We start from the raw sequence: 26,252 nt of genomic DNA, 5'->3' as shown, positions 1-26,252 counted from the left end.
TACCTCCTCTTACAAGTAAAGAACAGTCCCTTATTGCAAAATAAATTAATAAAATGAAATGAATGAAAAAAATGCCAACATCATTATCAAATCTCTCATTTATTTTAAAGAAACCAAACACCGTATTCCCCTGATCTGCTGAGCAGGCCTGAGAGAAAGGATGAATGGCAGACGTGCAGAGCTCGCTGAGCTGAACCGAGCTGGGAATCCACCCATGCGATGACGTCACAGGGCTCTGACAAGCTGGTGGTGCCGGAAGAAAAGATGGCGGATCATGAGGAGCAGCTATCCGACGACGAAAAGGTAAGATGCCAATTTAATCACAGAATAAACTCAAGCTGGGGTCAGGGTCGACGCATGAATTTTCAGTTGCATATTGAGTCGGTTCCTCCGGTGCATCCCGGCGTCGACCGGCTTCACGTAATTTGGAGAAAACCCAGGCCTCAGCAGAACCGCTGCTGCTTCTGCTCTTATTATTTTTAGCTCAACTTCCGCTCATTTGCGAATCTCAAACGGAGGCTCCTTGTACGGTCCTGACTCAAAATAGGGACCGTGTACATATTATAAATTCACCTCCCACACCCTTTTCGTGCCGTGGACGTGTCGTCTGTGGCCCCGTGTCTTTGGTCGCTTATGTTGTGGAAGTTTTCACACACCTAAGATCGCTAGCTTGTTAGTTTAGCATAGCCTGCTAACAGATAGCTTGACTTACTAACACGCCCTTTTCGCTGTTTGATACCGCTTTTCTGTCGCTACACAAAATTAAATGCTAGTGGTGGACTGTCATATTACTGAATACAGAGCAGGACTGAATTGGCTGTGTGACAACAACCATATATATCCTACAAGCTAGCTTGCTTACCACTGTACGTCTAGTTATTGACGTTAAACAGACAGTAAAAAGATGTAGGAACTATGAGACCCAGTAGATAATGGACATGATGGGAAGACCCAACATGTAATTTTACATTAAGAAGTTATGGTTCAGTATACATTTACATGTGTGCTCCTCCCATTTCAAAGTCCACATCTACAGCTTTAAAAGTCTCCTACCAATATTTGTTATTTTACCCAATAGCTGTTATGCAAATTGGGTTGTCAAACTCGTATTGTCAGAAGGCTTTATTCCCCATTACACCCCTGCTACTGTCTGGAAATACTGTTCATTCTCTCATTTCCTTAAGAGAGATCACACGCAACAAAAGCAACAAAAGACATTTAAATTTAAGTATTTAGCAAGCAATTTGTGCTAGTAAAAAACCCAAACAAACAAGGCAATCATGACTTGGAAAAAGTGCACAAAAATTATAAGAATTATGTAACATAATTTTAAATATGTTACATGAGACATTAACCCTGGCTTAAAAAACAACAACGACCCCTAAATCTACTGATTTATTACAGTTTGTGGAACATTTCTTCCCAAGTTGCTAATTGCTTTTCCCCCATGATTTGACCAATTTGATCAGATTAAAAGGTTAAAAGGGTGAAAGACTTGTGAAAGGCATATGAAAGCAGCACAAGAAAAGTGACATAGCTTCAGGTTTCAAAGGGTTAAATTCCATTCAAATTAAATTACTCAACAAGTAGATATATAGATAGCTAATAAATAGTAAAAACAAGACATGGTGGTAGCCTTTTTAACAAATGCATCAAGATATAAGGGGTTGGGGTAAAAATTAGTACAGCATAGCACAGCGTTAATTTTGCATGGCTGTATCATATCGATACACCGGTGTCCAGTATTGTTTTTAGAATACAGATACAAATGAAACTTTTGGAGGTCTAATAGAATGATACAACCAATTACTTTTTCATTTCACTCGAAAAGTTTGCTATAAAATTGATTGACGTGACTTGAACAGACCAAAAACTTTAATCACAATATATTTTATTAAAATACTCAGCATGTTGCTACACATTTGAAATTGCAATATCGTATCGTAGCTAAAAGGCCTCTGGTGATTCCCAGGGGGTGAACATGTGTACTTAAAACTCTGTGTTGCATCTATCTTGGTCTTGCAGTTAAAATTCCTTACAAGCTTGTTAATATCACAGTAAACCATAGCGCGCAGCCTTGTTGGTAAAGCTTGTGAGCTCTTCACTTGCCACTCTCTAAGTTATGTAATACACCATTTAGAGCTAGAACAAGGCCTGGTTTTATTTTGCTGTTTTCCACATCAGCCTGAGTCAGAAGTTTTTTAGTGTTCAGGCTGCTCATTGACCCGCGGTTATGACTGCGCCATGCTCATCAACACACAGGCATCAGTTGTTAGCTCAGCGTTTCATTACAGGGCCAGGGTGTGTGTGTGTGTGTGTGTTTGTGTGTGTGTGTGTGACTGCAGCCAGGGTGACTTGTGATTTTAGGATGTACTTCACCATAAATAATATTCTCAGGTATGTGCTTATGACATGCAGCTGTGGTAAAAAACTTTAAATAGCTTAAGATGTTACTGTGGAGAGGATGGGAACTCTTTTCAGCTCTAACCACATTGGTTTTCACATATATCAAGCCACTAACACTTTTTGACCAAACAGTTTGACTTTGTAAAGCTGAAAGAATGATGGTTAGCGACCTGCCAAGGCTGACTTGCAGAGTAACAGTCAGGCATGTGCAGTATTTAGCTGGTGGAAGCTGTTCGTTTCCCTCTCAGAATATGATTGTTGTGGGACCAAGTGAGTTACATTATGCATCCATCAACTGCATGTTGTGCTGTTAAAAGCACTGCATTTCCATACAAACACCACAGTTGCATTTTGTACTTTGAAGGCCGTCTCTCCAGTGCATTAGCTCAGAGCAATCAGCCATCTGCTCTGGCCCCTCAGCCTTATTTTAGCAGCTCCGATCAAAACTACAAAAGGGGTAAATGAGCATTTTCATCTGCCTTACATAGTGAGAGTGGGTAATAGTTTCCAAAATTCCCCAGTCAATTAAATCACTGGCTAACCGTGATTTGTAGAATAAAAAGAAAACCCCAAATGATGATTGGTGACCTGCCAGAGACTGGCAGAGTGGATATAAAACGATCAGCCACAGCCAGAATCCCCTGGCACTTAACTGTTGGTATTTTCCCACATTCACTGACAAATCTGCATTCATGTTTTTGTGGGAACCTAAACTTGCTATGATTTGATGTTTTTATGTTCAAAACCAGCTTGGAGACACTGTTTTGATCGGCAGCCTCAGAAAAGTTAACCTCGGACATTTCTTTTTGGTCACAGGATTGCGCCTGTGTCAAATACAATAAATTGCCAAGAATTTGTCTCTGTGAGAAACACCCCAAATGTGTCCCAGGGGCTTGAGAAATGTCTGTCCTGTTGCTGATGTGGCTGTCAGCGTCATTTTGCTATACAAGAAAAAGACATGAGAGCTCCCTGACGGGGAATTGCTAAAAAGTCTCATCCATTTGTAAATGATTAAACAGTGAGAAGAGTCTCCTCTCTGCCACAGATACCAAGTGCTGCTCTTAGTCATTTTGAGTCATTTTGGTAGTGGCCTGCCAACTTCCGCATTACAGCAAAGAAACCACACGAGTATTACAGGAAACTGCCATTACTCAATGTGTGTTGGTTCCTTCATGTCTACCTAAGTGCCCAGGCAGGTACCAGCACCAGGAACCAAGCACTTTATCTATCTTATATTTCAACTTGATTGTTTCTTATTGTAAGAAAAGAAGTGGAAAAAATGATCTGATACATGGCAATTTGATTGACAAACAAACCCGCAACCCACAACCTAGATTTGTTATCAAGTGACAGCTGCCCTTATTTCGCCTTAACTTCAAAGTAAACGCACCAGTGGTTCTGCTCTGATTTATTGCATTACTGCATTACTTAATTAAACTTTATTATAACACTACCGTTGATTAAACTTTATTATGCAACAGTATTTTATTCAACTTTATTCTAACAGTAGCTACATTACTTACCTTTATTGCAACTGTAGTTCAGTTAATCATTTCGTGTTTCAGTAGTCTACATTAGTTTAAAGATTTCAAAATATTGAGATTTATAGCATGGATTGCTATATAGCCTCAAAATATTGCAATATTATTTCTAAGCCATATTGCCCAGCCCTACAATAAGTCCCTATTTGAAGTTTCTGAGGGTTAAAAGAAAAACCGAGATGTCTGTGCTCTGGTTCCTGTTTCACAAAGGAGCAGACCTTTCTGTCAGCAGAAAGTGGCTGTTTTACAATCCACAATCTCATGAAAAGGGTGGATTATTCAAGAGGAAAACTAAGATGGTTTATTTCAAATTTTAGTTCTCCCTGAGCCTCATTAATGTGATGCTGCTTTGGCTCTGTTAATTATATATTTTCAGCTGTAGATTGGTTAGTTGCAAAATCACAGAGGTGGTACCATCATGTTTTAAAGTTTCACCATCAGTTTGCAGCTCTATTTTGTTGTCAGAAGACATGTTAATACAGTGAAATGGTGTTTGGTGGAGTTTTCTGAAAGTCAAGTGTTACTTTGTTGTATGCACGCAAGACTATTAACCAAGAATACTTTTCATAATAATTTTAGCACTGAGCTGGCAGAAGTGCGCACATGAAACACTTCAGCGGCATTGCCCCTGTGAGTGAGCAGAGATAAATGAGGAAGCTAAAAGAAAGTTCCAGCTCCCCCTCCCTTAGGCCAATCAACTTCCATGATGAGATATGACACACAGCACCTATTTAACTTTTGAGGAAATGTAATCAACAGTGTCTGAGACACTGTTTGTGGTATTCAGCCCAAATCTGCTTGACCTGAGTTTTAGCACTAGACTAACTATTCAGTTCCATTTCAGAATTAGTCTCAAATAATGCACAACTAAAATGTATAATGCACCCTTTATTTATTTATGTCTTGAAGTCAATAAGTGATAGTACTAGTATTGTCATCAGACCATGTTCACCCGATTATCACCAGCATTGGGCTTATGCTGATCCTTTTTCAATGGACAGCCAAGTAGAACTCTGAATAACACTGCTGTAAGTGAAGTTAGCATAACATGTCAGTTAACTTATGCCTCATTCTCACAGCACAGAAAAGCTGCTAACATCTGGCTTTTTAATGCAATGGAAAATCGCACATTCGGCATTCGCACCCAGGTCAAATGACTCTGCAGTAGTCACACGTATTTATTGTCTCGGCTGTTATCGGTATTAATGGAAACACAACATCCGGGTGAATGTGTTAATTTCAGCTCCCCAACCGGCGAGATGCAATGAAGAGCTGTCGCTAATTACCGTCTGTCTACTCCTAAGCAGAGCTCAAACACTTTCAAATTAGTCTGCACCAAGTTTGAAAGAGAGACTGAAAAGGTGAGATATATAAAGAGAAGTAACCACCGTCAAGTTTTCACAGACCGTCAAATGGACACACCAAAACAAGCTCCGGTCTACTGGCAACGGGAAAGCAGTCTATAGCCATTCTTTTGTGTTTTAGTATGTATGAAATTGATCTAATTGGATGTTCAGCTTAGTGCACAAGCAAAAAAAAAAAAAACAGAAGTGAGGAAAGTAAACAAACAGCTAAGTGCAAGAGGGTGTGAATATGAAACAAACTTGTTACAATAAGTAAGATCTTTTTTATAGCCATTGAGCTCTTTCGAAAAAATGGTTTGCAAATATGTGTGTTATTGTTTGCTAGCTCATGCTAAGTGTTGGCTGTGCTATTAATGTGTTAACTGGCTGCCTAGCATTGTGAATTTGTCTTGTCTGTTAAATATGACGTTTACAGACTACTGCCACCTGCTGGAAAGTTATTCCCTCTCACACAGGAGCAGAACATTTGTGCTGGTTGTCTGTTGGCTGTAGTCTTTGCGGTGTGTTCAGGTGCAACTTTTTGGCCGACACAATCAATGTAAGGCAATGCAACAATTGGCCTTTGCCATCATGTGCATAGATACGACGGGCAATACACTTTTAGCCTATTTATTAATTATGTTTTATTGTTTATGCTGTTTTTAGTTCTATTATTTTATTGTCCTTTATTATTTTTATTATTTTTATTTTTATTGTTTTTGTACAGCACCTTGGTCGACTCTGGTTGTTTTAAAAGTGCTTTATAAATAAATCTGATTGATTGATTGATTGATTGATTGATTGATTGATTGATTGATTGATCACTAGTTGTTTTTTTTTAATGTTGATTTGGTGTGTCTTGGCCTTTAACAGGAGAGCCATTGGAAACTTAAGCCTTATTTGGGTTCCAAGGCTTAGCTTGTGAACAGCTGTCTAAGACCACGGGGATAGTTGGATACTGAAAACTTAGTGGTATCTCCCTTTAACTGAAGAATGCAGAGACAGAGGAGTGTTTTCTGTACATGCCTGAGGCAGTGCAAGAGATCTGGAGATAAGGAAAGAACTATGCATGTTTGTCTAAACACTGATGCCCTGTTTAACGGTTAGAACAGATTATAACCTTGTTGACCCAGGAGTTTTCTATAAAACAATAAATGTTGATGTGTAAAGACCAGTGACTTTGCACTGCATTGTTTGCATACTTAAAGTGGTAATGCAAGACAGTGATATTCCATAAATTGCATAGCCGGCTGGTTGGGGTAAAGTGACACTACTTTTACCAGCACAGTATAAGGAAAAGAGATTGGGTTGGATCCAGGATCCAGGATCCAGGATTTGCATTATACTTTCAACAATTAGATAATTGTTCATAGGGATGCACCAATTTGTCGGCTGGAAATCGTTATCGACCGATATTTGCCTTGTTGACTGCCATCAGCCTATTGGCAAAAGAGATGACATTCACGCATGGCAGTGGCCAGTGTGTTGTTGGTTCACATCAATTTTGTGCAGGCTAGAAGCAACAGAAAACAATAGAAGACAACAGAAAACGTGTTTTAGACGAACAGAGCTCTTCCCCTAGATGCCATTGCGACAAAAAGAATACAGATAACTCACAATTGATGCATCAGAGGACATATCCAATAGTTTAGTTCATAATTCCACATAGTAAAAAACGTTGTGGTGAAGTCAGCAGGAGGAGAGCTAGTTAATGTTAGCTGCTAGCAGCTGGTGGCCTGAGCTAACAGCTGATTGAGGTTGAATTGAATTACACTATTTGATGTGATCAAGCTCTATTCAGTAAAAATGAGTATTTGACAAAGGTAGATAATAACGTTTTCATAAATGTGTATGATTAAATGTATGCTCATTTAAAGATTGTGTAATTGAGGGAGTAATTACTTAAAAACAGTTCTGCTGTTTTTAAAATGAAGGTTTCTTTGTTTCCCTAACAAAAAATGAGACTTAAATAACAACAAAAACAAAATAAACAAAATACTGGTATGAGTACATGGAGATATCTTTTTACTTTAGCTTGATGGGCTCCTGTCAGTATGCTTGACATATTTTTTTGACCATTTGAAGAATAAATAAATGTCAGATTTTTGTGCCTAATAGAGAAGAAACAGTGTTGGGCACAACAATACACCCTTACCTTTGTCTTTTTACCAGGTTAGATTTTTTTTTGACAAAACATCAGCTGAATGAATGTGCAGACAACAAAATCTTAAGGGCAAGTGAAGGCACCAGTCAGGAGAGTTTTGTAACTGGCTGCCCCAGCCTCATTATCACAAAACTTCCCGCTTTGTTTGACATGAAGAAAAATGATAAAATTATCACTATGACAGATTACCAAGACAGTATGTAGTCTGCACAAGTAAAGATTAATGTTTGACTGAGATAAACTGAAACTGGTAGCTGCCTGAAAGGAATCTGAAAACTTGCAATGATCATTAGTCAGTTATAGTTTTCAGTACGTGATTTGTAGTTTATGGGGAACAGCTTGCAAAATCACAGGTATGATATGTGAACCTGCAGCTAAGCCAGTGGAGCAGGTGGCACTGTGTCAGTCTGAGTAAATGTAAAGCACAGAGCTGGTATTAAAAAAGAACAAAGTGCCCCAGAAAGTCATTAATCTGTTTAACACAGTGTCACAATTATTTAAAAAAGTCATGATCTTTACTGTTAAGAAACCCCCTTGAGTAAAGCTTCTGCTTCTGACATTATTTATACCCAACATCACAGCCCTATTTCTCCAGTTTAATCTTGAGCCGACCAGCCACCACCTCCTCATTTTGATTAGAACATTTATAGTTAGCCTACGGCTGCCTGTCGGTCCTCCTCCTCTCTCTCCCATCATGCTGTGGACTTATTATTCATAAATTATTGCACCCTTCACCCGAAGCCCCCTTCCCCAAAATATTCACCCACATCAGAAAGGTTTTCCTCCAAACTTGGCCCTGTCTTTGCTGCAGCATTTCAAGGTGCCAGGACCCGCTTTTCTCTTTCTATCTAGGATATTGAAATGGAGTCATGCCAGGGAGGGGGATCAAACTCAAAAGAGATGATGCAGCTTAAAATGCCCACGGGCCAAAATATTGCTTCGGTTTACTCCTGCTGTGTTTTTTGTGCTATTATCATTATTTTCATGGATCTGGATTGGCACGATAAGGCGATTTTGATGCCAGGATTAGGTTGTGTGTGGTTTCAGTGTCAGTGGGTGTCGTTTGGGATTAAGAAAGAGTGCTCCCTAAGAGGGCAGATTGTGGGGTTGGTGTTGGGATAGTGCAGTGGGAGTGTCTGTTGCAAGGAAAGGAGGGGCTGCTTGGTAATATGAGGATGAATATACAGTGAGCAAGTTGAAAGAAAAGAGACCAGCTGGTGTCTAGGCCAAGAGAGCACAAAGACACAAGGATCCCACACAACAGGGGGTGTTTATGTCCCATGGTCTTTGTGTGTGTGTGTGTGTGAGCTCCAGTATATTATTCCAGCTCTTTGGTTAGCTCACGCTGGCATGCCAGTGCCTAGAATCCCCTGAGAATCCTTCGAAAGATAAGGGAATTGAATGTGGGAGATTAAAACCCCTTATTTCCAGCAAAAGGAAGACTTTATCCAAGATATGATTGTGATTGAGTCATATTTAGACAAAACGCACAGCAGCAGATGTTAGCCTCGCTTTCTGTCTCTTGAAATGACCAAACTATAGTCAGTCCCTCTGTTTGTCTTAACTGCACAAAGCTGCATGTATGTCCAAGGGTGTTTATGCAAATATCTCTATCAAAGTGCAATTTTCCCAAGCGGCACCATCCATAAAATTTGGTTCATTATTTCTCTTCAAGGACTGATTTTCCACCTAAATGCAAAACTCGTCAGCCCACTTCAAAGTCTCACATATTAGACTTCAACCACCAGCACTCAAATATCACAATAATGATATCACTGAATAATCTGGTGGGGAGAGGGGGGTTGTGTCACTTTCAGGAGCTCTTTGTAATCCAGCCTTGAGGTGCAGTGTCTTTTTGGAGAACTTGTAAAATACATCCAGAATGATAAATAAGACACTGAATCTTTTCTTTGATTATTTATCCACATTTTCATGGTCAAAACAGTATTGTTGTAATAAAGTGTCTTCAATAGCAGTTCATGTTGCATTTGTTGTGCAATCAGAAGCTGTGTTTCTGATGGTGTCTCTCTATGGCTATCAGTCAAGTAAACAGCATGTGGCTGAGATATACCAGGTTTAGGTAGTCCTCTCCCAGACTTGGCATCATGGCGCTGCGGTGCTATATCGGTGGCAGTGGGTCTCTCTCAAGCTGTTAGCAGAATTTTCTCTGCGGTTCACTGATTAACTGTACAAACCTGTAATGTTTTGAGATGTCTTTATTTCAACAGACAAACATCTTCAGTGGTGGTGGTAAAACACTTGTTAAAATGTTTTTGGTGTTCAATACAGTTGATTGGTACTTGGGAAAGTTTGGGAAAGTTTGTCTGATGGGATGGAAGAGCCAAGAGCTTTGAGTTAGTTTATAAAATTCCTTAAACTCCTTGCCTCTAACTTCATGTAGCACGTTAGCAGCTGGTGCTCAAGGTTAAAACTAGGTCTCAGAGCTCCGAAGTGTCCCAGTAGTCTGTGTCCCAGTGTAACAGACTGTCACACGAATACTTAACCTTGCAGCTCAACACTCAAGTCCTTTCTATACGGTAATTACCTCTGCAATGGAGGCCATGCATTTCGTTCCATTTGTCTGCGTGTTAACAAGTTGACTTAAAGGAACAGTGTGTGGGATTTAGTGTCATCCAGCAGTGCATATCGCAGATAAGAACCAGCTGAAACATTTCCTGTGTTTCAAGCATGAACTCCCAGGTAGGATTCCTTCAGTGCTCATTGTTAAGGGGTTTTTCACAGGGATACAATTTATTCACAGATGACTCCTCCTCTCCCAAACAAACAGACCAGTTGATTAAAACTGGTAAAAACACTGAAATAAGGTTTTTACCAAGAGTCATATTATCCACAGAGGTCTTTTCCTCTGTTAAACAAATGTACCCAGTGATTTAAAACAGTAAAAACACTGAATTAAGCCATATTATGTTACATAATAAGTTTGTTTCCGATGGTGCTCATTACAGAGGTGCTGCTCACTTTGTGGCTGACGTGAAAATGAGAATGTCCCTATCTAGAGCCAGTGTTTGGTTTGTTGCCCATATATTCCCCTAAATCCTGCTCACTGGACCATTAAATCTATTAAACTTTGAAAAACTTTGGTTTAAAGTAATCAGTTTTTGCTGGGGTTTCACAGACACTGGCCAAATTATAACATTCACATTCATTCTCTTTGTCTCCGAGAGGACTTTATCATAAATTCTCTGCAGTGCATGAAGCAGACTTCCTCCCTTATGTCAGCACAACAGGTTTGTGGTTTGACCACTTGCTGTGCAATCTTGCTGTCTTACAATCTAGACTCAGTGGTATGTAATATTTCATACCTCCATAACTTTGTGATATTTCATTATGGTATACGACAGTGGTATATTACGGTATAAATATATAGTACTCAGCAGCCTTTTCCACCAGTAGAGACCAGAGACTGAGCTCTGGGGGTGCATGCTGTGCACTAAATAGAAAAACAGTGAGTTTAATAGAAGTACCACTAGTATTTATGACGGTATTGAAAATACCTTCGGAATTTCTAAATAACCTGGTATTCTGTGATATTGCCATAGTATATTACAAACAGTATTTGTATTCAGCATCACTGTAAACATGGAGTAATAATCTAATACAAATAATCTGCAAGATACGGTAGAAAGTGAATATGATTGTTTGCATTTAATGTTTATTCTTCTATTTCCATAGGAGGATGTAGGCTGTTGTCTCAGTGCATTAGTAGAACTGGTTTGAGGTACTTAGAGGAAGAGGAAGTATAACCCTGTTTTAACTATCTTTTAACAGTCAATGCCTTACTCATAATCCACTAATGGAGTATCCATCTCCTCTTCCTCCTGTCAGTGATTCATTTTAAACCACAACGTACTCCCTTGGCTTTATCTCCTCTCCTCTCCAAGTCTCCTATAACAGTTAGCTGTCAGATGTGATTGAAAACCCATCCCTGTCCATTCCTGTGCAGTCCTCACTGGTCTCTCCCTTGCTTTTGGTGCTACACAATTAATTCAGGAAGCTAACACAGTTGTTCACAGTAGGAACTAAGATAGCTATAGTCAGCAATATTTAAGCCAATGCATTAAGAATTCACTGTTTTAAAAATTTGTATTTATGCCAAACATAAACTATTTGTGTGCATCCAGTGTTGCTTTTCACTTGTCAGGCTGGAAAACAATATCTGAGATGTCACAGTAGTGGCCTGCTTAGGTTTTTTTGATGACCTGTAAGTCTTGACGCAGGTGAACTGGGAACAGAATTTCCTGTAGGTGTGATTCTGTTTGCCTTTCTGTGTGTATTAACCCTGTAGTAGTTTGGCTACCTGTAAAGGGCGTACCCTGCCTCTTGCCAAACACATGCTGGGTACGGCTCCAGCACTCTGCAACATTGAATAGAATAAGAGTTTGAGAATATTGATTTATTGATATCATTAAAGGATTACATTGCATTGAATCAGCAAGACAAAACAGAAAAAAACACTAAAAAGCATATTGTAATGTTATTTCTAAAGAGGCTGTGCACCCAATGTCCAGCATGGTTAAACTGATCCAGCCGAACATAAACTCTATTAATAGACTTTATTGAAACCAGATCTGGACACAGAGAGCGTTCAGTTTTGTGTCAGGTATTTGTACTTGTTGAGGTGCTCTTAGTTTATCTATTCATTCACATGCCCATATAAATGACAGTTCTTATTGTTATTAACTGTTCCATGTGTCTATAGCTTCTATATTGTTGTTGTTGTTGTTTTTTTAATAAAGGTGTGAATAAAGTCAACCTCACAATAACAAATGTGATACTAGAGACATTGTAATGGTCTTAAAAAAAACAAACAAAAAAACGACCAAACGGAAAGTATGAAATATTACATACAGCTCAAGCCTAATCAAATTGGAGCGGCAGTTGTTTTAGTCATGGGCGGCCGCTACAAATAATTTAATGTGTGGGAAACCCTGGATATCCAGTGTGGATAGGAAATCAAAAGCGAGGAAAAGAACTTAGAAAAACTTTTTTAAATGTATCTGTGGTGTTTTTAAACAGCTTCAGATAGACTATTGGCAATTGGCATGTATGGACAGTTTAATAAAGATCATGATTAATTTATTGTTTTGAATCAGTTCAGATCATAAGAAATCTGGCAGTCCTACTGTAATGAAGACAAAACTAGACCTCAACAGATGACAGCTTAAGTTTATGAGCTACTTGAGTTAAAACCTCAGTCCTTAGGGCTTGTTCCAGGGAGCAGCTGAATAAACCCCACATAAGCACTTCTCATGTCACATGGACTGATGTAAACTGATCAGATAACCAATATGGATCACTTTGGTTCACAAACATGTGAACCTGCTTCCTTGAACAGGCCCTTGAGTGTCTGGGAGATACTCACTCTGCATATGGAAAGTCTGTTTACACTGCCATCCAGTGTAATGAGGGAGACCCGGTGCAAATGAGTCTTCCCACAGGGATGTCAAGTCCCAAATACAAACACAATTTTCCACCAGCTGTTTAACCAAGTGTGCAAATGTGTCATGCACTCACAGAGACTCACACACTTCCATTGTTACGAATTTTAGATCATCCAACATAAGTGGGTCATGATGATTTCATGACGGAGGATTATACGAATGCAGATAAACTTTGATCTCAACATCACACACAGACACACACGGGTTCCTCCCCGAGTGGCTTCCTTTCTCTCAGCATCACTCATTAGCAGGAATCAATCTGCAGCTCTGCACGAGTGCCAGAGCACTTGTATACACACACTGCTAATAAGGGCCCAGGGGACTGACACAAACACACACCCTGTCACACACAGACATGTATATGAACAACTTCCCTGACACACCAGCTTTTGAGACTGGGGGGGGGGGACCTGACTGAGCCTTCGCACCCTCCCTGTGACAGATAGAGGTAAAGAGATATAGAGGTAGGGCAAGAGAGAAAATCTGTACTAGAGTCCTCAGCACATTTTTATGTCCTTATATGGTTGTAAACCATGCAGGGGAGGGAGGGGCCGTTATCTTGCTGTCAGTTTGACATGTGACCTGGAAACAGGAAGTGCTGTTGTGCAGCAGCAGAAGAGAAGCGAGGAAGGGGAAAAATAACTATGCTCACAAGCACCATAGACTGAGAGACACACTGAAGTGCCTCGCTCCACCCTCCAAACCAGTGACACAGTAGCATTACACCCTCTGTTGGCCACAGTGCATACATGTAGTCAGTGTTTACATTGTAAATTTTAGGACTTTAGGACTTTTAGGACACTTTTAAGCTTTGGAAACCATGAGCGACATCACTTTTCTATTGCTGCATTAAGACGCCTTTCATGAGTATTTAAACCTTTGAACCCTGAGCAAATAGGTGCATTTTGTTTTCCAAAATATGGGAAAAAAGGCAATGAGCAACTTGGTAAGAAATATTCCACAAATTGCTAGAAATTGGTAAATTTAGAAAGTATTTTTAAAAGGCGAGGGGAAATGTATAGGGAAAAGGAAAACAATAGGAAAAAACTTTATTTGTACTTTTCAAAGTTGCATATTTGAATTTAGGATACAGAATTACTCATTGTCTTCTTTCCATGTTTTTAAAAGAAATCATGTCAGTTTACTCAGGTTCAAAGGGTTAAGTTAATGCAATCATAGCGTTTGTAGCACTAGAATCAACTAAAACCTCTACGGACTTTAAAAGGAGTCAGAACATTATTTCATAATTAAAACAACTGCTTTTGTTAGTGGGAATTCTGCATTGGAAACTGTCAAAAAAGACAGAATGCCAAGTAAAGGAGCAGATTTAACTGTAATGTGGTGTCTCAGAGTTTTGACAATGTGTCACAAAGATTGATTTGTCATGTTAATAACTGTTTCCTTTTTTGTGTCAGATCAGTGACCTTGTCCTTTTGTCTGCAGGTACGCATAGCAGCTAACTTTGTCATCCACGCCCCGCCAGGAGAGTTCAACGAAGTATTCAATGGTGAGTACTCGGCTTCTCTTTCTCTATGTAATGCGTGGTGATAATTTAACATGAAAAATTACTGGTGTGTAAAATGCAATGATATTGCTCAGGACTGGCTCTTCAGATGTCCTGGTGGTCCCTTCATTCCTCCTCCTCTTCCTTTCCTTACCTATCTCCTCTCTACTGTCTATCACCTGACTACAAGCAAAAATACCCACAACAGGTGTTTTATTAAATTACATTAGGCACATCTGCACATCTGCTTCTTGTGGATAAATGTACAGTGTATGTCCTTATTGAATAGGAAAAAAAACTATTGGGGCTCTGAGTAGCTCACCTGGTAGAGCGGGCACCCCATGAACAAAAGCCTATGTCCTTGATGCAGTGGCCATGGGTTCGACTCCTACCTGCGGTTTCTGCTGTATGCTGTATGTAATTGGTGGTGCCAAAGTGACACATATACAAAGTGGCTCTAAGGAACAGCTACATGTTTTCAGGTTAAAATTGCTGGTTGGACAGAAGTTTATTGCTATGAGGCTGGGTATATTTTCACAACACTCTATTTGTAATTGTTTTTGCAGTTGCTAAAAAGGTGCTGAAATGGAAAGTCATTTCCACTCATGTGTCACTTATCATACCACTGCGGCCACCTAGAAAGCAAAACGAGACTCTGATGTTTCGGCCAAATTGCAGCTCACCCTGCAGCGCCAGTGTTGACACCATGCTGTCAAAGTAGTGCCCCCTGAGAGAGTGTGTGTATGTGTTTTGGCATCGTGAAAGCCTCGTCCGACCTCGATAAATGTCGCCACCTCAGAGGAGCGCCGGCGGACTGTCTGTCTGCCTCTTATCACAGCCTGACAGCCACACACGCATACACACACACTCTAAAATACAGTCCCCTCTTGCCACTTTGTCCCTTTCATCTCTGTGTGATTTTACAGCCTTTTCCACTGAGCTAATTTACCATGTCTGCTTCACTCCTCTGGCGTAAATGTTGCAAAGACTGACTGCAGGCAGCTTTGTCTTTTGTGTTGGTGTGTGTGTCATGCTGTTTATCTGCTGTACCTGTCTTCTTTCTCTCCCCTCTGTCTTTTTACCGTCTTCCTCTCCTCTCTCATAATCTGACTGTTTTCTGTCCTCAGATGTGCGATTTCTGCTCAACAATGACAGTCTTCTCAGGGAGGGTGCAGCAAAGTAAGTCTTCCGTCTTGCACTATTTCAGTATCTTGAATTTTTTTTTTTTTTTAATTTGTATGAAGAAAATAAAGGGATAGTTGAGATATTTTAAAGTGGGGTTGTATCACTTGGTGGTTATCTGTGAATTACCTACAGCAGATGGCAGTTGACATGCCCCATCTTTAATTTTGTTTACTCTTACATACTTACTTTACATTTTGTCTCTTTAAAAAAACCTTATCTAGTCTAATAGGTCTTTTAACACAGCTTGTTTTCAATTGAACAAGATTTTTTTTGCCAGCCTTGTTTACTTTTTTAAATCTGAAAATAGGTGAGTCAGTGAAATTAAAGTCAAAGCTGTCTTTAGCCATAGACTTATCATGGCTTTAGTCTACATCCATATTGCCAAAACAGCATATAACATAATATTGACAAAACCTTTAAAGTATGACTGTGTAAAGTCTTTGGAGTGTATGAAGTAATTTTTTGTCTCTTTCTTTCCTCAGTGCATTTGCACAGTATAACTTGGACCAGTTTACCCCAGTGAAAATCGAGGGACATGAAGAACAGGTGAGTTTATGCTTCAGCTGTGACCATAAGTGATGGTGTCAGCTTAGAGGCTAAATGCAGAGGGGTGATATCATGGGTCTAAATCTGCTCACTGTTTTACTTCTCTCGCTTTTGCTGTCGCTTCCCACACTCTCCACCCTATACAGCAGGCCTGTCTCAAATCTGTTGTTCATTCAGTTCATGTCACATGAGGATCTGTTGCTGCTGCACAATATGTAAAAGAAGATCAAATGAGATGAGATAAACCTTTATTAATCCCAAAGGACATGCTTGTGCCAGAGATTACTCAAAAATTACAAGTGTAGAAGTAGTAAAGCTAACACAAGTGCATAAATATATATAAATGAAATACTACTACTACTATTTCTATTACTGCTACTACTACTATTACTTCTACCACTACTAATAATTGCATGATTTGCTCCTACAAATAATAATAATAATAATAATAATAATAATAATAATAATAATAATAATAATAATAATAATAATAATAAATTACTAACAATTAATTAACCCTTTGAAACCTGGATCAACATCAGTTTTCTTGCTGCTGGTATACACCTTTCACAAGCTATTTGACCCTTTGAAACCTGAGCTTATTAGCTTGATTTCTTTCTAAAAAATGGGGAAAAGGTAATGAGCAACTTCGCTAGAAATGGCCCACAAAATAGAAAAAAACGTGCATCTGCAGCACTTTCTAAACAATAACAATGACATACAATAACAATCATTTACCATCTTTGTTAAATGGTGGCTGACCTCGTCCTCTGCTCAGGGGTTGAGAAGCTCCCGAATCACATTGTTTTCTTAATATGCAGACATTTACAATAGCAGTTCTTCTTCTTTTAGTTAGTCACTAACTGCTATTTGCAGCTTTTTGAATCTTGTGTGATGGGTCGCATGCATTAGACACCACATCACACCTGTCCAGCCCATGATCCCATCCTGTCAGCTGTCCCTTTAAAAAAGACGTCTCTTCAGCGCTGTTACTACCTAAGTTGCTGGCTCAAAGGCAAGACAACACTGTCCCCCCATCCCGATCATACCTTTTATACAGAACTGTGAGGTGGCATAATGGTGCAGTATTCCTGCCTTGAACAGCATTAAAAGGTCTTATAGCTGATCCACATAAGAGGAAAGTGTAACTCTTGTTGAGATAAACAGACAGTTTAACTCTTTGAAACCTGGAACAACATCCGTTTCTGGTGCTGCATTCAGATGGCTTTCACATACTTCTAAACACTCTCGAAATGTGGCTTGAAACAGTAAGGATGCCGATAATTTCCTTGTAAATTCGTAACTTAGAACTTCTTCCCATGTTTTTGAAAGCAATCCAGCCGGTTAGCTCAAGTTTTAAAGGGTTTAAAACCCTAATCCATAAGGGCCAATGTATAGTTATGTTACTGTGTTTCTTTGTACTCATTAAGCAACAATGCACAATTATGACGTAAAAAACAAATACAAAAGTAGTTTAAAAAAAGTTTAGGTTGTTAGACCATTGCAGTTAATCTGAAATTCAACAAAAATCAATGCCAAATAGATTTTTTTTTACAGTGCGGAGTGGCATTCAAATAGTTATACAGTATATAGTGCTTATCATATGCTAGTACTTCACAAATGTTAAAACGTTGCAAAAAACAGCCAGTAACATAAATTGGGAACAAGCATCATAAAGGGACAGGGAAGCCCATGAGCATCTTCAGTCATTATTGTTATTGCACTAATATTATGGTCTCATGGGCATTAAAGCAGAGAAGGATGGTTGGATTAAAGGATCAAACAAGTCCCAGTGTTCTCCTCTGCTGCCACAGGAAACAAGATCACAAACACTTCATTTTCATGCCATTGTGCTTGCTGCCTCTGTGAAGGTTGAACATGGTGGTGAATGAATGCATCTGTGCAAAACCCTCTGTAATGGTTGCAGTGGCTTATGTAAAGATGTCATCATGTCCCTCTGTTCCCTCATAACGGGTTGAAATTCCCCAGTCTGATACCCAGCAGGCTGCTGTGTTGAGGTGGAAGACTGTCGATGGAAAGTTGAAGCTGCCGTCTGTGTTCCTGTCCTTTGTCTTCATCTCTCTTTTTGTTCTTGTTTTTCTCCTTGCATCCCGTTAATTGATCTCTTGATTCTTATCTCCCCTTCCACAAAATCTCTTGCCTTCTGGTCTTGTTCCTGTCTTTTCCACTTTTCATCTTTATTTTGTTCATCCATGTCCATGTCATTTTGTTCACTTTTCTTTCCTGCCTGCCTGTCTCTCTTGTTGGCGGCTCTTTTACATTTTCACATTCCTGTCTCTACTGAGACTTCTTTTGCTTCTTTTCCTCACTTTTCTGACTCTCTCTTCACCCCCTCCAGGTCTTAATCACAGAGCATGGTGACCTTGGGAACGGCCGGGTCCTGGACCCCAAGAACAAGATCTCCTTCAAGTTTGACCACCTGAGGAAGGAGGCCAGTGACCCACGGCCCCACGACGGCGACAGCAGCCTGGAGGGCTGGAGGAGCACAGTGGACTCGGCCGTCAGGGCTTACGTCAAGGAGCACTATCCCAGTGGAGTCTGCACCGTACGTACCTTTCTGCTGCATCACCACAATGATGTAGCCACTTTTTTTTTTTTTTATCTGTCAAACAACAAAACAGATGCAATTTTACTAATACAGTTCCATCCCACCCTTCACTCTAACATTATATTAGAAGACTGTTGAACTCTAAACAGTTAATGTAGCAAGGAAATTTGAGGCTATAGTGTAACTTTGCTTAAAATACATCAAATGTAAAACCAAGGCATGTTTAGTACTACCTTAGCTTCTTCCCGAAAAAAAAACCCAAACTTTTGCAGAAATCTGTAAAAGGTGAATACAAAAAAACTGTCAGAATTTGGACTACTTCCCCAGGAGAGCAGGCAGCAGCACAGAAAACAGACATTCAGTAGGCTGCTGTAGCAGCTCGAACTGGGAAACCATCCAGCACAGGATGTCACAGCAAGCTGCTTTCCAGCAGCGGTGCTGAGTCTACCCTGTGTAACGGCAGCAACAGAAAGTTTGCCTGGTCTCACAGAAAGGGAGGTTCTTAAGTTCCCCAAGAGCTGGCTGGATTCAGGCTGCTGTGGCTGACTGGGAAGCTATATGTAGAGCTACTGCCTGCTTTACCCTGGCCAGTTGGTCTGAAGCTGCAGGGAGTAACGCAAAGGACACACTATGATTCAAGGCTCTATCTAACATTAGCTGCATAAACGTGAACTTGACCTGCAAGCCATTGGCTCTGGTTAAGGCTAAACTATTAGTAACATTGTCTCTCCATCTCTGAAACCCTTTCCCAATATTGACAAGTATTTTTCTTTTGTTGTCAGACTCTCTTTTAGACTTACTTTTTGATAAGTCCATCTTACTTTTTTGGGTTGCTTTGCAATGTGAGCAGTTGGCACCAATGCTGGAATAGCCACTTTCTCTGCACATGCATCTGTATTTGTAGAACAGCCAATAGGATTGCCCTCTTTCTGAAGTGACTTGTGATTGGCCAAAAACTCCCATCAGAGGCTGGATTTTCTAAACGTGTCCTACCAGTAAGATTGACTATATATCCATATATGGTCAAGAATACCGCGTACCATAGACCATATATACATTCATTATTTTGCTCATTGAAGCCAAAATGAAACTGCCTACCTCCGATTTAATATCACAAAATATTGCAAGGACATGCTTTGTTAAAATGTGGGATTTGTATCTGCAAAAAGTATTTAAATCATGTCATGCAGTGTGCAACTTGACTTTTAACTTTGTTCGTTCTTTTCAGGAGAGAAACCATGGTACACAGTATTTCCTTTTACAAAGCTTCTATTGTGCTATTTATTTATTAATGCAGAGTGAACAGTACTGTTCTGCTGCAGACCTGAAAGATTTGAACTGTGAATTTGTTGCGTGTGGTGTGTCAAACTGCTTCTGAGCACGTTGTACATATTACACCCTCTCAGTTGCACATTGACATGAGCTTAATTTTGTATTTGTTAACCAAAAACCACTGTCATATTCAGTTGCATCACACGTGCAGCAGTAAAGTTCAACTAAAAGTGGTCATCAGCTGTGGGAAGAAAACCTCCTTGCATGTAAAATCAGAGAATATTTTTCTTCTCCCCTCAGATTTACGGGAAAACCATCGACGGACATCAAACCATCATCGTGTGCATCGAGTGCCATCAGTTTCAACCAAAAAACTTCTGGTTCGTTTTGCTTAATATTCAGTGTGATGTATAATTCTATCCTTTGGCATTTGCACCACTGGGATTTGTGATATCTGATATATACATTTTTCTAAGGGGAAAGTCATTGTTCACACGAAACAGTACAGTTTGATTCAAGAGGAGCCCCTCCAGCTTGAGGATGGAGCAAAGATGACAGGATAGATTCTCAAAGATTTTCTTCTTTTTAAGAACGACCAGTTGGGCCTGTTGAATTCCCAGCGATGATTTCTAAATCAAACTAATGCCAAATGAGCTTAAAAAGCCTGAATTGTTGTTTGATATGTACAAGATGCTTCAGAGGCATTACTTTAATTGCCACTTGACTGTGGAGTGTTAGACTGTTGGCCCTCATAAGCATTGCTGAGCTGTTTCGGATCGGGTTAATCTAATTGGATAAGAAGTGCACCAATCCTCTTTGCTGCTGGGTTTTACTTAGCTTATGGTTTGTTGGGTTTAATGATTCCACACGTCGTGTAAGTGACAGCCATCATGTGCTGCCATGTTTCAGTAATGAGGAACCTGTAAAGCAGATTTGGGGACAAGTCAGTGGAAGCTAAAATTCCTCAGTTCATGCTGTATCAACAGAAAATCTTAGTTTTCACATCTCAGTGCCTACATGTACATGCATGCATTGCACCCAGCCCAGTCTTACCCAGCATGTGGATATAACCTACTCCACTGTTTGACAAGAACACCTGAAAAAAGTGTCATAAATATAATAACACTAATGTGCCTGGAAGCTGTGTGACACAGCAACAAGTTATTACTTTGTGGGGCAAAACACAGCGTTAGGTGACAAAAATACTCACCTGGTGATCATCTGCCCTCTCGGCCTGCTGAGTGTTTGTTCCTGTTTATCTTTGAAATCCTGAAGGTCTCCAGTGACTTTCCAGCTGGCCACAGTTAGCTTAACAAGCAACAACTGATGATATATAACATGGAGTAAGATGTGAAATGCTTCACATGCTGTATTTCCCTGCTGTCTCTCAGCTGACGCGAGCAGCTACTATTGGTCATTCTTCGGAGGCAGAAGCAAAATTAAATGCCAAAAAACAGCCAAAGATGTACTCGACCATTCACCAAATATTTGTCCAGTAGTCCAACTGTAGTCTCCAGCACACCTTTATCCAAGTGAGGAGCAAAAGTTTCACGCATAGTAAAGCACACATGGGCTCTCTGTGGTGTGCAGCTGAGTCAGCCAGTACACTGTAAAAACATATCCTGGTAATATCCTCTGTCTGCACTCAGAATAAATGCTGCCATTATCCCTGGTGGACATGCAGCTAGTCTTCAATGTGAGACAAGAAGGAAGATTTGTTTTTGGATGCAAGTAGAGCTAGATACCCAGAGGAGGAGACTAGAAACACAAGCTGAAATAGCTTCTTATTGTTTATTCACAGAGTTGATTAAAAATGTAAATACAAACATGATTTTAAGTAAAATTAGACGTGTGAAATGGGACACCCTGATAAGCTTATAATTCTTCAAAGTACCACTGACGTCACCAGGTCATGAAAGTACAGCAGATTTAGAAGCAGAGACACAGAGCACACTAAAAAAATGTTTTATTTCACAGTATACTCCAAACTTGGACAGATGAAGTTAATGTTGAAAAACTGCAAAATTAGCTTGAATAATAATGAATAACTGAAAGATATCTCTATTTCAGCAGCGGTAATGTACAGCACAGCTCCAAAAATAGAAAACATTTGTGGCTGTAAATGTTTAATTTGTTCAATTGTAATTTATAACTGTATGGGAAACCTTGATTATGGGGTGACATCTGGTGATTACAAAGATCATAACTTATGATTCACACCATAAATCTTACATGGATGCATCAGCCTCCTGAGATTTTTTTGCCACCTCTCCATATTTTTGCTTCATAGTGTCAAGTTATGGTATTAAAAGATGTAATACGTGGTTAAAGTTTGTTTTTTCTCTTCCTGTCTGCACAGGAATGGACGCTGGAGGTCAGAATGGAAATTCACCATCTCCCCCTCAACTACTCAAGTGGCAGGAATCATGAAAATCCAGGTAAATTGTTTAAATCTTCCACTCTGTGAAGAGACACACAGGTTTGTGGTAGTGTGTGAGAACATAACGCATGTACTCTACACCAGGGATACTCAACTTGCTTTGCTTTGGGGGCCACTTTTGCAAAATGACAGGAGACTTGGGGCCAACTGCAGCAGCACCATATACTTTGTAGGATTTTAGGATATTATTAGGATTTTAAGATTTTAAGTTTCTAGGCTTTTAGGACATTACTGATTTTAAGGCGTTTCTAAAATTGTAGGACATTTCTAGGCTTTGAGGACATTTCAAGTATTTTAAGACATTGTTAAATTTTCAGGACATCTCTTGGATTTTTGAATGTTTTTCGGATGTTTTTAGGATTTCAGGACATTAGGGGCTTAGCTAGAACCTCTTTCGGAGGATGTGGGGGATCCTCCACAGGCACTATTTTGATAAACAAGCTCAGTTTTAATACTGATTTATGCACTTTATGTATACTAAATATACAAAAGGTTTGGCCCACAAGATGTAATTTGAGTATCACTGCTCTACACAAATCCAATACATGCTTTAGTATCAAGTGTTACATCTTAGCACCTTGTTGTTACTCAACTAGATACAAAGGAATGTTCATTTTAGTGAGTTTTAGTATTATTCCTGTCAGTCTTTTTCACTTTCTAGTACATTTACATCTTGATGTTATTGCCTTGTTATCTTTTGGAGTGGCATTGTAGATCCATTGAGATTTTGTTATGTCACCCATTCAGCTTTTATTGCTGCTTTTCTACATGTTTTTTTAGGCTGCATAATGATTTCCATGTACACAATGAAGAGTAACTACACCTTTAATTGTTGCAGGTTCATTACTATGAAGACGGCAACGTTCAGCTGGTGAGCCACAAAGAGGTCCAGGAGTCCATGTCAATTTCTGTGAGTATAAACAAAGACACGTGGACCCCAGATATTTTGGTTTGAACTTCTAAAAATGCTGTTTTGATTTGTTACATACTCCCTGGGGATGTGTTTTTCCCTAGTTATTTTCAGAGTTGTTAGCTTGTGTATTCTCTTAATTTTTTTATTGTTTATGACACTTTCCCCCCTTTACGCTTGAATTTAATTACATGTGTCTTCTTATCTTTCAGAATGAGGCTTCAACTGCAAAGGAGTTTGTTAAGATCATGGAAGCTGCAGAGAACGACTATCAGGTATGTAAAAATATGAAACGGATATTCTGGGTGAAAAATGCAGATTACAGTCTGGTTGTTACAGGGAAAACAAATGATTATGCTACCTGGTGGGCTTTCTTTGCCAACGTGTACATTAAAAAAATAATGCTTCCTACACTTATCTGAAATATAAGTGAATTGTAAGATATGCAGGAAGTGTGGATGGGCCAGATATTTTCAGTAGTGAGCATTTTCATTTTTTTTTTAGCAAAGAATGCAAGTGCAACTGAATGCAGTAAAGAAAGCATTGTTTATTGTTTCACTTTTAAAGAAAGGTCATGTATCTGACCCAATAATATCACAAAATGCAGAAACTGATCAGGATCAGCACCTCATGAGGTGAAGCGTTTCAGGAGAAGACACAGGACATATTTATATACAGTCTATGGCAGCAACTGTCATGTTTACTTCAGCAAAGTAAAAATAAATAAATGTCTTAATTAAATGTCTCACTGGGAAAATATCAAACATGTCAATAGAATAAATAATATTCCTGTCATCACTATACTTTGTGAAGTAAACACACATCGGTCAGTGTCAGTCCTTCCTCCTGTCGTTTGTGCTCCTCCCTCTGCTGTTGATGCAGTTGCTGTCTGCAGGTACCCCTGGTCAGGTTTAAGATATGTGGCAAACTAATTTTAACAGACCACATACAATTTTTGTTTGAGCTTGTTTGTAACTTTGCTATTGACCAAACTAGCGCGCAGGGCATGTGTGAAACATAACGATGGCGGTTGAGAGACTGCCGATAGAGCGTATTGCCTTCTTCATGCTGAACACGAGTATTGATAAAGTACAGCCGTTTTACTGTTTTGTTTTTTTTTTTTAATTTTTTTATTGCAGTAACAAGCGTAGTTGGAATCAGCAAGAGTAATTTTTGAGTAATCTACTCTTTGTCTCCATCACGGCCTCTACGCCTGTTAACTGAATTAACTGTTTGTGTGTATTTGTTGAGTGTGAGTTTAGAGCAGGTGAGAGGCTGCAGCATGAGGAGAAATTAAATCAAAAAAAGAACTGTCGGAGCTAATCAATAGTATGTTCTTTAATAATTTGATGACCATAGTATTGATACGGTCAATCACTGTTTAATACCTGATTTCGGTATCCATCCTAAGCTTGGTCACTTGTAGGTCACTTCGGGGCCAGATATGGCCTGTGGGCTGTCAATTTAATAGGCCTGGAATAGAGAAATTTACATTTATGGTCATTCATTCATTTAAAGAAATTAAAAACTTCAAAACTCTTACAAAACTCTTCGTCTTAGATATACTGTGACAATGTTTTTGAACGTTAAAGTGTCTGAAAACTCAAATGGAAAAAACAAACAAACAAAATAGATCACACAACACCCAGACGTTTCACATGGAAATAATTTAAATATATTTTGAATATATTTTTATTTATTTATAATTCTCTACCTTCCTGTCTCCATCTTTCCCTGTTCTTCCGTTATTCCCTTTCAGACTGCCATCAACGAGAATTACCAGACCATGTCGGACACTACCTTCAAAGCCTTACGCCGCCAGCTTCCTGTGACACGCACCAAGATCGATTGGAACAAAATCCTGAGCTACAAGATTGGCAAGGAGATGCAGAATGCTTAAAAAAAAACAAAAAAAAAAAAACATCTGAGAACATAACAGACAACTCCCCACCCCCCCCACCCCACCCCTCCCAAACAACGTTGCATGACTGGATAGTTGTATCGTCTTTGTACAGAAATTAGAGAAACTGGGACAAAGAAAGGTTTTGGTCTCACAGCCAGATGTCACATTACGAATTGGATGTCTACTTTTAATTGATGTTATTTTGTTTTTATACAAACACTGTTAACTCCTCTGTATATTGAGTCTATGGTGATAATCGTATTTGGGAAAATATAACTTGAGGAAATAAGACATAGGAACGGGGGCAAACACTTGTATGCAAAAACATCCTGATAGAATACAGTATCACATGTGCAATATTTATTGTGTCAGTGAGACCGCGCCTTTTATTTGATCTGCTGTAAAAAAAAAAAAACAGTTTGAATTTGCAATGATGGTGAAACTAATCAAGATTGGGAGAATTTTTGTCTGCATTTACAAGAGAGCTCTGGCTGAAAAGAACCTTCACTTCACGGTTAACGTCCCATAGGGTTAACGAAAAAAACAAAAGTTATTTTTGTTCATTGAATGGTATCTTTGGCACAAGCAGTCACCACTGTCAGCAACTCAATGTTCTTGTTCCCTCATTTTGGTACTTCCCTCACCGTTTGTCCTGTACGTGAGATCTCAAGCTGGCAGCGCTCCTGGCTAAATTGCCTTTTTGACTTGACATCGTCTGAACTCTCACTCAGCGCAGGGAGTTCCCTGACCACTTAACAAGCTTAATTAACAAGTCATCAGTTGCTAGGTAATGTGCATATTGTCCAATTTACAATAAAATCAAAACGTATCACATTCTCCTCCAGCGCTTATTTTTATTAAAAACAGAACCTGACTGTATTATATAACAAGGCACATTGTAATATATACCTGTATGAAACATCCTGTCTGTCAGTTTGGTGATTTATTTCCATGAGATTAATTGTAATTCAGTCACAATTATGTTGCATTAAATGACAAATTTTCTA

General features: G+C 39.3%; 1 protein-coding gene across 1 annotated transcript; it reads left to right on the top strand.

Moving 5' to 3' along the window:
• The first annotated feature begins 150 nt into the window (after positions 1-150).
• LOC121950262 (F-actin-capping protein subunit alpha-2) lies at positions 151-26,252 on the top strand. The gene is made up of 10 exons (XM_042496205.2): positions 151-303; positions 14,360-14,423; positions 15,548-15,599; positions 16,088-16,151; positions 18,511-18,717; positions 20,293-20,372; positions 22,352-22,430; positions 23,271-23,342; positions 23,555-23,617; positions 25,102-26,252. Exons 1-10 carry the CDS (start codon positions 220-222, stop codon positions 25,240-25,242), a joined length of 906 nt encoding a protein of 301 aa, XP_042352139.2. The 5' UTR covers positions 151-219; the 3' UTR covers positions 25,243-26,252.

This window comes from Plectropomus leopardus, chromosome 7, assembly GCF_026936395.1.
Source record: "Plectropomus leopardus strain MGB_pleo_1.0 chromosome 7, ASM2693639v1, whole genome shotgun sequence".
Classification (NCBI taxonomy): Eukaryota; Metazoa; Chordata; class Actinopteri; order Perciformes; family Serranidae; genus Plectropomus; species Plectropomus leopardus.
This window is presented reverse-complemented; position numbering and strand designations above follow the sequence as displayed.